The sequence below is a fragment of the Alosa alosa genome, chromosome 1, assembly GCF_017589495.1.
Source record: "Alosa alosa isolate M-15738 ecotype Scorff River chromosome 1, AALO_Geno_1.1, whole genome shotgun sequence".
Lineage (NCBI taxonomy): Eukaryota > Metazoa > Chordata > Actinopteri > Clupeiformes > Clupeidae > Alosa > Alosa alosa.
The window spans coordinates 35,962,288-35,980,525 of NC_063189.1; the positions used below are offsets into that span (position 1 = coordinate 35,962,288).

The following is an 18,238-nucleotide window of genomic DNA, read 5'->3' on the forward strand; positions in this document are numbered from 1 at the left end:
TGTGTGTGTGTGACTCAGTGAAGTGGTCTCCTCTCAGGAGCTGAATCCCCATTTCTCAGCGCCCTGTGAGGCAGAGAGAGTGTGCATGTTGGAGTGGGAGTGCTCACACTCTCATCTGGGTCCTGCTGCAGATCGGTGTTAGTGCTTGTGTTCACTTCTGTGCATGTGTTTATGTGTGTGTGTCTTTCACAACACTGCAGGTCCATGAACAACACACAAAAAGAGAGATAGTTAGAGAGATAGAGACACGTCCAGCCCCCCAGAGAGGACCCTCTTCCTTCTCACCTCCTTCCCCCCACAGCTCCTCCTGGGTCTGTCTCACACCTCTTTTTTTAACTCCCCCCAAACCACTCTTTCTTTCCTTCTCTCTCTATCTCCTTTTCTTTCTATCTCTCTCTCATTCTTTCTTTCCCTCTGTGTATCATGAAGGAAACCTTCCCCTGTAATATCCACCAGCCTGTCTGACACTCTACAGACTCACAGTGAGTGAGTTAGTGGGTGAGAGGGGCGTATAAGTGTAGGTGTATGTGTTAGGGATCTGTATGTGTGTGTGTGTGTGAGAGTAGAAGTGAAGGAGAGAGAGAGAGAGAGAGAGAGAGAGAGAGAGAGAGAGAGAGAGAGAGAGAGAGAGTGTTTGGGTGGATGTGACCCCAGGGGAAGAGATACCACTTGAGGTTAGCCCAGCAGTCGGACAAATCTCCCAGCAGCTCATGTAAAGGAATTACCAAAACCAATAAACAAAATCACTCCTTTCTCTGTTAAAACAAAATACCCCAAACACCAAGCAGCCGCAAGAACATGCCTTCTATTTCACAGCAATCATATAAACCAACAAACATCGGATTCGGATCCTCTTGTAGGGGCAATTAGGGAAAATCCACAAATAAAGTGAAAGCATTCTGTTTGACAGAAATTGTTTAAACTAACAAACACAGCACTTCCAATTCCCCTTCATGAGACTGAAGCAAACCAACCAAATGGTCCCCTGCTGAAGGAGTGCTAGCTTTGACTAGATGTGCATGCTGCCGCCGCCAACCAGCTGGCTTAGCACTCAGCCTCCCAGAACACATTACGCCGCGTTAGCTTGGACCGTCATGGACGGTGTTTACTTACATTTTGTGTACGTCAACAAGGCCGAATGCAAAACCGAGAGAAAAGAAAAAAAGATTTTGAGAAAGAAATGAGTGAAGCAGAGGGAAGAGAGCAAGTAAGAAAGAAAAATGTGTGTGTGTGTGTGTGTGTGTGTGTGTGTGTGTGTGTGTGTGTGTGTGTGTGTGTGTGTGAGAGAGAGAGAGAGAGAGAGAGGAGAGAGAGAGTGTGGTTCTGATCTATTGTGCATGAGAGCATATCCAGCCTTATGTCCTCCAAAGCACAGCATACACACACACACACACACACACACACGCACACGCACACACACACACGCAGAGGACACACACAGTCTCTGTACTAGCAAGGTTGCAAGACGACAAGAGCATTTGGCAAGACACCATCACACTCCTTTACTGCAATTGCTTTTCAAATATCCAAACTCTCTCTCTGATATCTGTCTCCCCCATTTCATCGTACTGAAAGACTGATGTCTATGTTCAGGCAAGCCTGTTCTCAGCAGCATTTAAAAAGCCAATTGTCGGCCATCCAAAAAATGAATGTCTTAGGTGACCTATAAAACTCAATTGATCTGAATGTCATTCAGAGTGGATTACAGTCACATTTAGATTGACTTTCATCAGCAATTAACTTGTATCTTTGTAATTAAATTATGTCTAGCTAAGCACGGCAATTAAAACGGGCAGAGTGCAGGCTTCCCTCATAATAATGACAGAAAGTGTCAAAAAAGTGCAGATACACACACACACACACACACACACACACACACACACACACACACACACACACACACACACACACACACACACAGTGTGACATATTAAATACTCTTGACATTTCTGACATTGGGTCTCATTCTGAGTGGGGTAAATCAGGTGCTGAACAGACACTATTGAAGTGGGGCATCCACAAATGCCTTCTGAGGGAGAGATTCCTTTTTTTTGGCCAGCTTTCAAAATGGCAGCGCATTAGCTGTGGTGGTACTGGGCCAATTTTCACAGACGATATTAAAAGCCTTCATTACCAAATAAATAAATACATACATAAGGGACTGATGTTTGTCAATGAGAGGAGCAGGGCAGCCAAATGTGGTCATCCCAGAGCGGTGAGTGCACAAGGGTGTCGTCGACCGAGGGCAGCACGAGCCATTCAGACAAGGCTGGGCCTGCTGCCGCTCGTAAAAACCGGCACCGCTGCGCTGCGCTGGCTGCTGAAGCCTCTCCCTGCTCTGCGCTGGGTTTGGCCCAGCCCCTGTGTGTGTGTGTGTGTGTGTGTGTGTGTGTGTGGGGGGGTGGGGGGGGGGGTGTGGGGGGGCAGCCACCTTTCAGGCTTTGATTAGGTGCTAATTAGTGCTGCCACAGAATTTGGGAGGCCTGCCGAAACGCTACCACGCCTCCCCACTGCACCGCACCACACCTTCCCCACCTCCACCTCCACCCCTGGAGGCTCTGAGAAAGAGCAGCAGGGCCTGCATAGTGTCTCCCCGCCTGCGCCTGGCTGTCGGGAGCGCCAGTGGTCTGTAGGCCTCATGTGTGGTGTGTCTGGAGACTGGCATTGATTGAGAGGGGGGTTAAGGGCTTCGCTGCCACTTATACAAATACCCCCACACACACACACACATACACACACACCCCTCCACCCCAAGAGCAGCAGCAGCAGACCCCAGGACTTGCGGCTGGCTTGATGGCTTCTTCTGGCTGGTTTCCTCCTGATTGAGCGAGGCCAGCGCAGCTGCACAGAGATCCTCACAGCTGCTGTTTAAAACACGACAATATGGAGGAGAGATGGTAATGTAAATAATGAGTTCTCTCTCTCTCTCTCTCTCTGTGTGTGTGTGTGTGTGTGTGTGTGTGTGCCTGAGAGAGAGTGTGTGTGTACAGTTCAGACATATACAAACTGTCAACTCCTCAACTCTTCAGCCCTCGGGTTACAGTGTGTGCGGGGGGAGGAAGGAGGGAAGTGAAGAAAAGACAAGTGGAAAATAGAAAACAGAAGAGGGGGAAGAGAAGGAGATGACAGAGGAGAGACGGAGAGATGATAAGAGTTGAGGGGCGAGGAAAGAAAAAAAATGCAACCTTATACAGAACTGGGACAAAAGGAAAGAAACTAGAGAGAGAGAGAGAGAGAGAGAGAGAGAGAGAGAGAGAGAGAGAGAGAGAGAGGAGTGGAAAGCCTGAGGCAGTAGCTTCAGTGGTCCACACAGGAGGGCAGCATTCACAGGCAGGGTTAAACTTGGACATCTCACAATATCCCCACTCTCTCTCTCTTTTTCCCTTTCCCCCATCTCACTTTCCCTTTCATTATCTTGCTCTACCTATCATTCATTATCTTGCTCTACCTATCTTGCTTCTCTCTCTCTCTTTCTCTTCCTCTCATTCTCTATTTCCCACACCTCCCTCATACAGTCTGTTTGCCCCCCCCTCTCTCTTTTTCTCTCCCCTTCTCTCTCTCTCTCTCTCTCTCTCTCTCTCTCCTCCAAACTGACCACAGATGGCTGGAGGCGGCCTGGGCTCCGTCCTCACTAACAGTGCTGATTAATTCCCTATGCCTTCTCACATACGGCCCTTCTCATTAATGGAGCAGGGGGTGGTGGGGTACAGGAGGGGAGGGAGGGGGGCAGTTATAATGATGGGTGGCAAAAAAACCCAGAGACCTTCCCAGTCAGGAAACCCAACACTTACGAACCACAAGGGAGGGGACCGTGTGTGTGTGAGTGCTGGCTTTAACACCACACAGAGTTGTCCTTGCTTGTGCTGCCTCTCCCTGATTACCACGGCACTGGGCTCATCCAGCCTGTTAGCTTTACCTGCTCCAGCACACGCCTGGCTATCATCCCGCACGCGCCTCCCTGACCAGCACAGACAGCTTTGATAATGCTTGACTTAGTAAATGTTAGCATGGTAATTGCATTTTGTAACACATGACTTTGTAAACGTTAGCATGCGTATTGCATTTGTTTTATTATATGACTTTGTAAACGTTAGCATGATTATTGCGTATTGTAACACATGACTTTGTAAATATTAGCATGCTTCTTACATTTTGTAACACATGACTTTGTAAACGTTAGCATGCTTATTGCATTTTGTATGGCCATTTTAGCCTTTACTCCATACTGTAACAGGTACACACACACACACACAGACATACACACACACACACAAACACACACACACACTCGCGCACACACACAGCCGCGCACACACACTTGCACACACACAGACACATGCACACACACCCATAGGCGAGACTCGGGCCCTGTCAGACACACTCTCATTTTTTTAATGACGGTGCGTTAGTGCTAGAGTCCACAGTTAATGCTTTTACAGAACCGGTCTGGCAGTATAACATCCTTCATGTAATGGCACACATTTCAGGGCCCCCTATTTTTACGAGACGAGCGCTAAGTGTGCCAGGAGGCCAGACGTTTTACGCGCCGCTGCCCGAAGGGCCGAGAGGAAATGACGCCCTCTTTCACTGCGCCACTGGGCCCTCCGCTGCCAAGCCTGGGAAGGGGCTCACTCATCTGACTCAGCCGCTCCCATGGAGGCCAGTTAGGCTGTGTGTGTGTGTGTGTGTGTGTGTATGCATGTATGTGTGTGTGTGTGAGACTTTGTGTTTGTGTGAGTGTGTGTTTGTGTGTGTGTGTGTGTGTGAGTGTGTGTATGCATGTACGTGTGTGTGTGTGACTTTGTGTTTGTGTGTGAGTGTGTGTGTGTGTGTGTGTGTCTGTGTGTGTGTGTGTGTGTGTGTGTGTGTGTGTGTGTGAGTGTGTGTGTGTGTGTGTGTGTGTGTATATGTATGTATGTGTGTGTGTGTGTGTGTGTGTGTGTGTGTGTGTGTGTGTGTGTGTGTGTGTGTGTGTGTATATGTATGTATGTGTGTGTGTGTGTGTGTGTGTGTGTGTGCGTGTTCGTGTGTGTGAGTGTGAGTGTGTGTGTGTGTGTGTGTGTGTGTGTGTGTGTGTGTGTGTGTGTGTGTATATGTATGTGTGTGTGTGTGTGTGTGTGTGTGTGTGTGTGTGCGTGCATGCGTGCGTGCGTGTGTGTGTGTGTCCGTCCATCTTAACAGGCTGGCCGGAGGTTGAGAAGTCTGTGTGGCCATTGGCCGTGGATTAAACGAACGTGGCTTTGAAGCGACTCCAGCGCGGGCCCGGCGAGTGGTCCAGAGGTCCGAAAGCCGGCTCAGGGGGCTCCAAGTCTAACAAGCAGCACCACGGTGCCCTCCAGCTCCAGATCCAATCACTGCCCTCCTCCACCTCCTCCTGCTCCTCCCTCTCCCGGACCAAATCACCTCCAACTCCCCCTGCACAGTGCTGTGCGCTGCCTTTTGCTGCTCGACACCTTCTCCGTCAGCCTGCAGCTCCAAATCTATCGAAGCCCCATTACATCTGGACATACTCACTATCTGCCTGCAGTACCATGCACACACACCACACCGAGCCATGTGTGTATGGTGCTTCTGCTACTCAATAGCAGCTAAACAAGGCAAGCTGTACAGATGGGAATGCAATTTCATTTATGAGGAATTCATTGATTTATTCACTGATTCATTAAAAGTAAGAAGCTGTAAACATATAGTGTGTATGCATTACTTTTTCCTGAATAAGGCAAAATTAACTAGATGGGGAAAAAAGCTAAACTCAATTTTGCCATTTTTCAGAAGTTGGCTCTCCAAAAGCATGTTCAAACAGGATTACGAAAATGGAGCAGGAACACACACACAGACACACACACACACACACACACACACACACACACACACACACACACACACACACACACACACACACACACACACAAAAAACAACTAAGTGTGTGGTTTATGTGTTAACACAAAGAGTCTATAGTATATGGTCATAGTTGTGTCTTCCTTTTGCTCTTGCATGACACACCTGCTCCACAGAATTAATTTCCATTTCCATTTACCTTACATTACATTTCCTTTATGCTAAACCTTCCATTTATTCCGCGGTGGTGCGCGGTGGATCCTCAACACACTAAAGAGGATTGCAATGATTTAGAGATTAGCATGTGTGTTAGTGTTTCCATCTGCGGAGCCACTTCGTGTGATTTCATGTTTTATGTATAGTGATTTCACTGATGGGCTCAGCTCACTTGGCATAATCACCCCGTTGTTTTTCACCCAGTGATCAGCACCTTCGACGAGAGCCGGACTGAAATATTCATGACTCTCCACACATGGCTACTCATATTAAAACACCGACAAATATTACAGTTTTTCAGTCTGGGAAGACCATGGCAGTTAATCATGGTGTCAGATAGGGGATTAAATGTACAGGTCATGTTGGAACATCGTAAGTCATGAGGCAAATGTTGCCCTTGTTGCACTTCTACAAACGCGCAGTGACAGATGTTTGTGAATGCAAACAGAAGTACACCCAGTGCAGGCGTCCGGTGACTTTGAGCCTGACAACTAGATGGCAAAACTGTTCAGGCAAATTTGCCTTGACTTTCCAGTTAGACATTTGTTTATAGAAACAAACAAACAAACAAGCAGACAAACAAAAAAAAACATTCTTTCTGCTTTCTAAAAAAAGCACAACATCTGGTTCAAGATCACCATTTCAAATGATCCACCAGCAAAACTGTGATAATTGATTTGGCAACTATCTAGCAAAACTGTGATAATTGATTTGGCAACTATCTACTTGGACCCCCACTCTTCTACTCCCCATAGTCCAAAGCACTACCACCAACTCCAGAAGAATACAAAAAAGTTTCTCTGAATATACTGTGTCTATTTCTTGCTAATTTTTACAAAATTTAAGCAAGGTGCTGAAAACACAGCTGCCTATGGAGTTTGTCCCTCCAACAGGCGGGACAGCTGTGAGCTATGTAGACGAATAAGATACACAACGGAAAAAGCCAACAGTGTGGCTACGCCGTCGATTGGACACAGGAGCGCAAAATAGCTGTGACAGAGGTGGACTGGACCATGCTGTGTGTGATTACAGCGTGTCTGAAAAGGCCCACCTTGTTTGGGTGGCTCGTGAGGGGGACAACATAAACACATTAATTTGTGGAGGACAGGGGCAAGAGGTGAGCAGAGAGATCGGTGGTGACGGACAGGTCAGTAATTAACACAGAAGGACGCAAGCATAAATACCCAAACATGCCCTCACCCTCCACCCCACACACACACACACACAAGGTGTAAAGAAGCTTCCTGCTTCCTTTGTCCTGGTGCAAGTGATTGTGTTTGCATTCTGTGTAGGACGTGATTGATGTATGAAGAGGCTGTTGGGGGAGGGTGTTGCTGTTGCTGTTGTTGTTGGTGGGTATTCATGCTGACAGCCCTCTTGGGGTTTAGCATGTGTGTATGCGCACACACCTCTCACACTCCCATCCAATTACATGTTTGAACATGCATGTAATGAACATGTGTGCATTCAAATATGTGACAAACACACAGACATATTAACTAAATACTCTCTTCTTCACACACAAAAATGCACACACACACACACACACACACACACACACACACACACACACACACACACACACACACACACACACACAAACACACACACACAACAAACACACACACCAACATGTGCATGAAGAGGGTGTGCTTCAGGAAGTAGTGTGGTTTGTGTGTAAACACAGACACAATTGTCCACGGCCAGGGTCAGTGAGCCTGCTGCTGATAGCCCATCTCTCCAAACAAACACTGTCAGAGGAAGAGTCACCATGTAGAGGAAGGGCTCATGCCTCACCTTTACACCCTCCACCCTCCCTACCCCCTCCCTCCACCCTCCCTACCCCAGCCCGGCTTCTCCTCCAGGACAAGAACACTGCCCATGCCAGTGTCCAGGGTCAGACTGAGGGCAGCCGGTACTTGTCCTCTCGAGCTGGGAAGTGGGAACATGCTTTCCACCAACGAACGACCGACTGCCTTATGAGGGAGGGACACGTGACAGTATCTGCACAGACGATAACCCTCTCCACGCTCAATATTCACTGGCATGTTAACTCACACTCACACACACACACACACACACGCGCGCATGCAGGCACGCACGCACACACACACACACACACACACACACACACACACACACACACACACACACACACACAAAAGAACACACCAAGGTATTTTCAGCCACAGACATCACATCCTAATCTAAATTCCAAGACAAAAACAAAACAATTGAAGAGAGCAATTTCAGAGTGAAATAAGAGGTCATGCTAAAAAATAAAAAGACCAAAACCAATTCAAATGAAAGACCTCCGAAGGGTCGAGTAGTGCCGTCGCAAACAGCCTGCCTGATAATGGGAGTCAGCAGGATCCACGCTAAGAGCTCGTACAAACAGACTTCAATACAGACTCAATGGGTGCCGGTTCTCAACTGCAACAAAACAAAGTGCCGCTTCAATTACAGCAGTGGCCTTCTCCTCGAGCAGCTGGAGACGTGCGGGGAGAGTGTACCCATGCTTATTTCCATGCCAAGGGTACCTGCATCGAGTTGTTATCTCCACAATGCAGACATCAAGCCACAGACATGATGAATAATGGTTGATGAGTGGTTGGAGTCGAAAATGCTTCTCCACTTATCTCGGATCAATTTTAGGTTGTTTATTTGATCATATTTTGTCCAACAGTAATTCACCAGTCACTCACTCACTCCATCACTCACGGAGAGATCTGCTTTTGTGTGTTTGCGTTATCCACCATAAGCATGATTCATGCCAAACCACAGAGGCATGGAGGACAGACACTTTTGGAGGTGACTTTTGATTCAGCCAACAGTTCTGTACCAAACCAACAAAATAAAGACATGATTCACACAATGATTCAAAGACAGTCTTAGCCTCTGTGTAGGTCTCCAGTCAGAGTTGCATGTGGACGCCAGTGTCTCTCAAAGGGGAACTAAACACAAAGGATTCATCAGGCAATGAAAGGCCGTGGTGGCGGGGGGCAAACTAGTCCACACACACACACACACACACACACACACACACACACACACAGGCAGGGTGCGATTTGTGTAAAAACCAGAGGGGGGGATGATTTTGAATAAGTTTGTAACCCCATTTTAGTTTTAGTGTACCGTGGTGTATGACTTTAAACAGCAAGTGTGCTTGGTATGATGATCAGCTCCTCTAATGCAGGGTAGGACTACGTTTTGACAAGCATACAAATTCACCTTGTTCTTGCCCCATCTTAAATGACTCCTCTACTTTTGCTGCCTCCATCCTTTCTGTATTCGTTGTGTAAAAAAACGTTGTATCTGATGGCACTGAAGTCTTAAGTTAGTGAATTGGCTAACAGTGTTAGTTGGTAACCAAATAGCCTACACATTGCGCCACACGCGCTGCGAGGCTACGCATATCTCTCTCCTGCTGATTTGCATTCAGTAGACAAGTGCTTAATATTGCAAAAGTTGAACAAATAAATGTGTTTATTAGCCTACAGAAAATAAATAGCCTACTATCATACTGTCAGTTAATCGGCTACAGTGCAGTGAAGAGTTTGGAGAGTTAAGTTATAGGGCAACTTGAAGTTTTATGAAAATAATTTACCAACCAGAACATAAAGACCATATGGAGCTTCTATTTCTTGCAGCTGTTAAAACACCCGCTAGATAGTTTAAATACCCACCAACATTCGTTTTGCAGTAGCCTACAGATTATTTCTGAAAGTTATTTGTCTACTAGGCCTAGCCTACTGGCTGATTTATCAAACGAAGTGCTTTCTCGCTCATTCCTCCGCAAACTACAGGTGTTTCCGCAGAGAGCCATTGAATAAGCGTGCCAAGCAATTTCTGTAACACTTTTGTGACATTCAGCAAATATCTCCTCATTTAATGTAAGTTCCTTGGGACAATAGGCCTACGTTCTACTTACGTGCAGTTGTCCTCCATCTCAGTTGCATCAGTTTTCTACATTTTGAAGGTTCTAAAATATGATGATATGCTTCACTGAATCCTTCGTTTTTCTTTCATTTGTCCAGCTAACTTTTCCATTGAAACTAGCCATTTATGATGGATTACACACTCAACATTCTGAAATGTCCTGCACGATCAAGGCCAAATTAAGTTATCACGCAGCCACTCTGTCAGCAGCATGAGTGCTGACGGTGACGGTACGTTTCTGATGTCAGATTATTATGTAGGCTAGCCTACTAGACTGTTCTCACGTTTGCAGCCAGCTTTACTTATATGAAGTAGCATTAATCAATATGAGGGGCAGAGGGGGATAAATGTTGTCCCCACCGGGGATAAAAATAATTTAGCAGAGGTAGGGATAAGAAAACCAGAGGGGGGGAAATCCTCACCATCCCCCCCTACAAATCGCACCCTGCACACAGGCACTGGACGCGGTGCTCCAAAGTGTGTAAAGGCTGCCGGTTCTAAGTTCTATTCGGCAGCTCCCTCTGTGTGGAGCTCTGCTCCCTCTTGATCATCGCTGTAATCAGCTGGTGCCATTTGGTCTCTGCTTATGTAATGACAACCCCCCATTTTGTATTTGGCTTTCCTTTTTTCTCTCTCTCACTCACTCTCTTTTTTCCTCTTTCTCTCATTCCCTCTAGCTGCAAAAAGTCAGGCTATCATCATCTTTGTGTCAGCACTGCCTAATTGCCTAATTGATGCACGCATTTGGTTTAAAACGACTTGTCTGCTTTTGGTCTGCTCCACTCCTGCTTCAATTAAAGCAGACGTGTGTGTAGGAGCATGGCCTTTGGGGGGGGGGGGGCTGCCCAGGGAGCATCAAACATACATTAACCTCGCACAGAGACACGGCAGGCAAATGAACAGACAACACTAACATCCAAAAGGCCTAATTGCTTGTTTAGCATTTCAGTGGAGATACCTGAAGTAATTGGATGTGTTGCTGTGAACTATGTATAAATGTGTGTGTGGGTGTGTGTGTGGGTGGGTGTTTGTGTGTGTGTGTGTGTGTGTGTGTGTGTGTGTGTGTGTGTGTGTGTGTGTGTGTGTGTTGTCAGCATGCACATAGTTGAATATTTGTAAATTATATATAACTAATATAATAGTGTGTGTGTGTGTGCGCGCGCGCGTGTGCATCTCAGCATAAGCCCTCTGACTGCCCAAGCTCCTGCTGGATGACAGGCTCAAAAGGCTGGCTAAGCTGGTTAAGATATTTACAGGATTTGCATTGTTGTTGACACCTATTTCTTAATCTCGTTAATCTCGCCAATCGCACCCCCAAAAAAATTTGCTAGCCATGCCACAAGTGGTGAACCCTCTCCCTCTCCAGATGCCACACAGCACACAGTAGTGGCCGAGCCGTGATAACTAGTGCTGTGCTGGGGCTACAGTATGCCGTGTGCTGGGACTGGGTTAGCCCCGAGCTGCTGCTTACTCGAGTGCCCGTAGAGTATAGAGAAGTGGAAAAGCCAGTGAGAGGGACCCTCTGGCTTGGCTAGTGACCGACCGGTGGCCACTAAAGTGGAGTTTAAAGATCACACTCAGATAAATAGATAACAAAAGAGAGAGAGAGTGAGAGTGAGAGAGAGAGAGAAAAAGTAAGTAATAAAGAGTTCAAGACTATTCCGACTAGTCTAAATAATTATGAGTAAAGTGAATGAAACAGGTAGCTACAGATATGGCCTATGGAGGGGGTAGCTGAGCGGGCAGACTAAGTGCCTGGGACAGTGCTGTCAGATTGGTTGGGGATATCTAACTGTGAGCAAACAGGGATTCAGACATGACGGGGGCAAATCCTCCTCCCTAAACCCCCCCCCCCCCCCAACACACACACACACATACATACACACACACACACACACACGCGCACACACACACACACACACACACACACACACACACACACACACACACACACACACACACACACACTCACACACACACACACACAACACACACACACACACACACACACACACACACTCTCACACACACACATACACTCACACTCACACACATACACACACGCACAGACATGGCCAAACACAAACACACACATTTGCACACACGCACATGCTGAGATACTAGTAGCACAGCCCATGCAATGTAAGCTGCTGCAGCTCTCCACCAGGCGAGGTTCTTACAAAGGCATACAGCATTATTAAATAATTAAAAATGAGACATAAATAAGAAATGAAACAAACATGAAAATAAATAAATACGAAGTATCAGAAGCATAAAATATAGCAGATTAAAGTCTCAGTCACACTCAGTCAGCTCCACTAACGAGACTCTGAATTGTGGGCAGAGGGTCCTGCAGCCTGTTCCTCAGCAGAGCCCAGGAGAGATCAGTCGATTGTGGGGGGCCATCTTTGATGCTGCCGCTGCTGCTGCTGCTGCTGGTACAAGGTGCTGGGCTCCAAGCATACAGGGCCAAAACACGAAGTCGAAAACAAAGTCCACAAAAAAAAAGTCCACAGAAAAATATGACATGAAACTAAAGTTAGTATGTCGGTGTCCACAAAATAACCCCACAGCACTCATAACACCATAATGTCATTCTACAGCTAAAATAGTGCAACTGAAAACGAAGAGCCTTCATGCTGGTGCATGAACAAAGCAGGAATAAAATGGAGCTCTCCAGAGGCCCAGAGTGGGTGCTTTTTCTGTTTGTGCGTGTGGCTGTGCATGTGGCTGTGCGTGGTTCACATGGGGAAATTAGTGGCACGTTCGGCCTGCGCCGGTCCATGCTGCCTCATGCATGACTGTCCAGAGACAGCAAGAGAGCTTTGGTGGCCACTGCAGGCCAGTGGCAGCTTGATTGCTTTTTTCCCTTTCTTTTCACACAGACTTCTGTGCCCTTGGATCCGCAGGAGAGGTGGCGCCATGCTCGCGGCGCACGTGTGTGTGTGTGTGTGTGTGTGTGTGCGATCGCACAGGCCTGCTTTCTCTCGTGCTCATAAAAGCTCCAGGCTCCCGTGAGGGCCAGCCCAGGTGTCCAGTGACCCAGAGAGAGTGTCTCTGATGGGCTTGGGGTGAGGACCATCCCAGGCTCAAATGTCCCCCTTGAGATAGCTAAAGAAAACATGCACACCTTTCTCTATTTGTCTCTCTCTCTCTGTATGTGTGTGTGTGTGTGTGTGTGTGTGTGTTTATGTTTCAGGTCTCTGCCCTGCTATCTTTCTTTCTCACATTGTAACACACACACACACACACACACACACACACACACACACACCACACAGCTGCGGGGGCCCTGACTGAAAGAGACTGGACCGCCCTGCACCTCTGTCCTCTGCAGGCCTTCCTCTCAGGAAATGAATTCCTCGGAGGCGGCACTGAGCTACTAGCAAGGTCTAGTGGGAACATTTCTCTGAACATTCTTTCTGCTTGTTTAGGTGTAATAGGGTGCTCCTGGTGAATGGTGTGTGTGTGTGTGTGTGTGTGGGGGGGGGGGGTACAGCTAGGGGAAAAACACTGCTCTGTCCAACCAGCACAGTGAGAGGCTGCGTAAGACAGCAAGACAAACACTATCCCCCTCCATCTCCCCCTCCCTCCCTCCCTCCCTCTCTCTCTCTCTCTACGACGTGTATTAATCCTGGCTTGCCCAAAATGGAATTACCTCCCGGGCTTTTGAAGTTGGCCCAGTAGCCCCAAAGTTGGCCCAGTAGCCCCAAAGTATAAACACAGACTGAGAGCTCAGCGTCAACATCCCAGTCCTCTCTGTACACACACACACACACACACACAAAGTCCTTGAAAAGTAATGATTTGAACCATGGGAAGTGAGGAGAGTTAGTAAGAGAGAGAAATTGAGAGAGAGAAAGAGCGAGAAAAAGAAGAGAGAGAGAGAGAGAGAGAGAGAGAGAGAGAGAAAGAGAGAGAGAGAGAGAAATGAACATGAAAAAAGGTAAATCCAAACAGCGTGCCAATCATTTGGACAGGCTTTCTTCCACTGCACTGGCTAGGTGACGCCGAGCACATGTAAACAGGAAATCATTTGATATGGCTGGAGAGATCTTTTTTCTCCACACTCACGTCAAGAGCTACCTCAGCGGGCCCCACAGCACACCATCTTCACGCTGCACCAACCCAGTTCTGGTAACTAAATAAAAGCCACAGCGCTGAAACACTCTCACACTCTCTCTCACTCTCGCTCTCTCTCTTTTTGTTGCTAGGTTACGGGTACACGTATGAGTCACAACATCTGGGATCTTGTTTTGGAAATTATTATTTTCGTAATTGTATGTAATGTTTTGTTCTACTTATGTATTTAAATCATCTCGCTAAACGTATTCATTGTGTACAACGTTCTCAATTCATTGTCTGCAATGTTAACGCTACTCTATTGGGCTGAAGAACTAAGCCTTGGATAGACCCATATTGCTCGCTCTATTGAGAGATCCGTCCAGCCGTGACCAGTCAAGCTGCACTTTCAGCCTCTGCTCAGGGAGGTTAGGACTCAGGACTGCTGCTGTTCATTGACATTTTCAGCTGGTAAAATTTAACAAGTGGACTAATTTAACTAGTGGAATAATTTAACCAATGGACTAATTTAGCTAGTGGACTAATTTAACCAGTGGAGTCATTTAACCAGTGGACTAATTTAACTAGTGGACTAATTTAACTTTATTTGGACTCATTTAACTAGTGGACTAATTTAACTTTATTTGGACTAATTTAACCAATGGACTAATTTAACTAGTGGACTAATTTAACCAGTGGACTAATTTAACTTTATTTGGACTAATTTAACCAGTGGACTAATTTCACTTTATTTGGACTAATTTAACCAGTGGACTAATTTCACTTTATTTGGATTGATTTCATTGTTTGTTATGTCTTTGTGTTCTATGTGTAAAGTGCTTTGTGTCACATGTTGTGCATGAAGAATGTGTCATATAAATGAACAATTCCTTATTTTACTTATTATTCTTGCTCTCTCTCTGTCAAATCCCTCTCTCTTTCTCTCTCTCCATCTCTCTCTCTCTGCATTCTGCTGTTGTGGACAGGCCCTATAAACAGCCTTATTTACAATCTGGGTCTAATCGGCCTCTCTCTCTCCCTCTCCCAGCGTGCGTCTGACACCTGTCACTCGTCAGGGCTTAGGGCTCAGACACCTTAAGCATATGCCTCCGAGCCGTGGTCAACCCCGCGTCCAGCCTCTATCGCCTGCTCTGCTGTCACTCAGGCCCCTCACTTAGATAATGGCCACATAATACCCCATAATACCCTCACATTCAGATCTGTCATCCTCGGCCCATTCACCTCAGGATCTGTAGAACAGCGCACTGCCACACAGCCTAAAGCTGCTTTTATTGCTATGACTGTAAACGGCCTCGGCTAAATGACGTGTTTGGAGCAGAGAGTAATTTATTGGAGAATGTGCAAGCAAATGCTTATTTAGATGCGTGTGGAGCTTAAAATCTAATAATGGAAAAAAAGATTGACTTAAAAAAAAAAAAAAAAAAAACTCATATCATAATAGCAGCAAAAACCTGGGAAAGCGGCACGATCAGCGCTTTGAGTTTGAGCTTAATTAAGGCAGGAGGCCCTAATGAAAGTGATTATATAAGGTCTTTTCAAAGGTTAGCAACACAAAACACCTGTAAGAGCAGGTCTCTGAGGCCTGTTAATGAATGAGTTTAGCTAGCAATAAATGGAAGGAGGGGGGGGGGGTGAGGGAGAGAGAGATGTATGCAAAAAATAATATGAATTAAAATAATGAATTAGCACCCAGTTTCTCTGTGTTTTTTTTTCTGTTTTTTTAAAACATTACTTTTTTCTCCCTGTCAGCAGGTTGACTGCTCAGACAGCGTACACCTGATTGGATGTGAGTGAAAAACAAAACTGAAATATTTAAAGACGTGAAAAAAAAACACAAAACAAAAAAGGAGAAAAAAATATTCAGAAGACACAAGTGGGCTTCTCAACAACTTTTTCATGCAAAAACAAACGTGGTGTCGACGACAGTCAGGACCAAAAACAAAGCGCTGCCACCTGAGAACTCTTTGAACCACCATGACTGTTTTGAGAATGTGAGTAAAAAAGAGAGTTAAAAAAAGAAAAGAGAAAAGAGAGAGAGAGAGAGAGAGAGAGGAAGAAAGAGGCAGAGGGAGAGAGATTGCGAGAGTCGCTCCTCCCTCTCTTCCTGTTCTATTGCTCCCGTCACTCTTTCAGGTTTCAAGCCTGATCAAATTTGCACTTCAAACCGTTGGGGCCTGTTAATCAGGCATTGTCGACGCGCACTCAGCCATGGTGGCATTCCGCTGGCGTAGAGGTGCAGCCTCCCCCCCCCCCCTCCCTCCCTCCCTCCATCCCACAAAGCCGCCTTTGATTGCACAGCAGGATCCCAGAGCACAAGGAGCAGGTGACTGGGACCTGGGTGGATTCCCTAGGCTGCCGTCGCCACAACAAAGCCATCAAGGAGCCACACTCCCCTCTCCCTCTCCTTCTGCCATTCTCTCTGCCCCACGCCCGCCCACCCCACTGCACTCTGCCGAGCCGCTGCCACAAACCCGGCTGCCTGGCTGGGGTGCCGGGGGTGCCTGATAGGCTCGCCGCCTTTGACGACGAGAGTGAGAGGCGAAGCGGCTCAACCAATGGGAAGGAGTCGGCGGGTAGCTGTGCGTAGCTAATTGACACGCCCATGTGGTAGACAAGGCTGAGCGGTAGAGAAGAGCCCGAGATACCTACACACACACACACACACACACACACACTGCCTGCTTTCTCATTGGGAGCAAGACGGAGTCAGACAGGGTAGAAGCCAGTAGATGTCACAATGTGAGCTCATATGCCGGTACACACCTGCTAAATACACACACACATGTACACATGTGCAGGCACGCACGCACACACACACACACACACACACACACACACACACACACACACACACACACAAATGCACATTTGTTTACTCAAATATTCACAGTACCATTATCACAATCAAAGAGAATGAGCTTCAAAAGGATTCCCAGTTGAGTGTACATCAGTGTTTGTGAACACTTAACTAAAGTCCATGTGTGAGTATTCGTCTTGAGTAAACGTCTGTATATGAGTGTGTGTGAGAAGTGTGTGTGTGTGTGTGTGTGTGTGTGTGTGTGTGTGTGTGTGTGTGTGTGTGTGTGCATGTGTGTGTGAGTATTTGTGTGTGTGTGTGTGTGTGTGTGTGTGTGTGTGTGTGTGTGTGTGTGTGTGTGTGTGTGTGTGTTTGTTTAGCCACTTGTACAAATGAGGCATAAAGATGTTGTCCACTCAGTGCCAGAGCAGGCCGGCGACAGCTGCGAGTTAGTAGTCAAACAAACACACAGACAAACAGACACTTGTCCAGCAGTACTCACCGTTCTCGCTGTCCGACTTGTTCTCGTGCTCGGTGTCGGTCAGTGTGAGCGCCGAATTGGAGCGGCTGGACAGGCAGGAGCCGCGTCCGCCCGACTTGACGCCGCGGCCCCACAGGCGCATGGCTCGCTCTGGCGACATCACGCCCTCGTTCTCCGTGTCCACGTCGGAGCCGGCGCCCACCGAGTAGCCGCGGTGCGGCAGGCCCATCTCGGCGCAAAAGGCCAGGCCGCGCCGGGTGGCTGGCTCGCAGATGCCCAGCTGGCGCAGGTTAAAGTTCTGCCCTGTGGAGCGCAGGAGGAGGGGACGCGGTCAAACACACGGACGGGTCAATACCATTCAGCACCCCCACCACCACCACCTACACACACACGGCACAGAGCACTCCTGCTCCTACCTACAGTATTTTCTGCTCTGTGGCACGACCATGGAGGGAACTAACACAGACCAACACAGGTCAACACGGAATACGCAGTCTGTAGCGTGGACACAGCACAACATACAGTACAGTAGGACGAAATACTGAACAGCAAATTTACTAACGTTTACAGTCAAAAAAATAAATAAAACATGAAGTCACAGTGGATTAAGAATAATATTAAAGGGACATAATGCAGAAGACTACTCTCTCACACTTGATTAACTGACACCTTTATTGGTGCAGTTACTGGACTCTCAAAATAACAAAGAAAAGAAAGGCAGCGACATGAACATTTCAGAGAGGATTTTTATTGAATGTGTGTGTGTGTGTGTGTGTGTGTGTGTGTGTGTGTGTGTGTGTGTGTGTGTGTGTGTGTGTGTGTGTGTGTGTGTGTGTGTGTGTGTGTGTATGTGTGTCTGTGTGTGTATGTGTGCATGAATATG

The 18,238-nt window shown here is 47.1% G+C and overlaps 1 protein-coding gene across 1 annotated transcript in view; it reads right to left on the minus strand.

Annotated features, from left to right (window-relative positions):
* tenm3 (teneurin transmembrane protein 3) overlaps positions 1-17,653 on the minus strand; it is a 212,130-nt gene extending 194,477 nt beyond the window's left edge. Inside the window, 1 exon segment of the mRNA XM_048239387.1 lies at positions 17,377-17,653. Within this exon segment, the coding sequence (XP_048095344.1) occupies positions 17,377-17,584 (208 nt within the window). The 5' untranslated portion in view covers positions 17,585-17,653.
* Between the last annotated feature and the right edge of the window lie 585 nt (positions 17,654-18,238).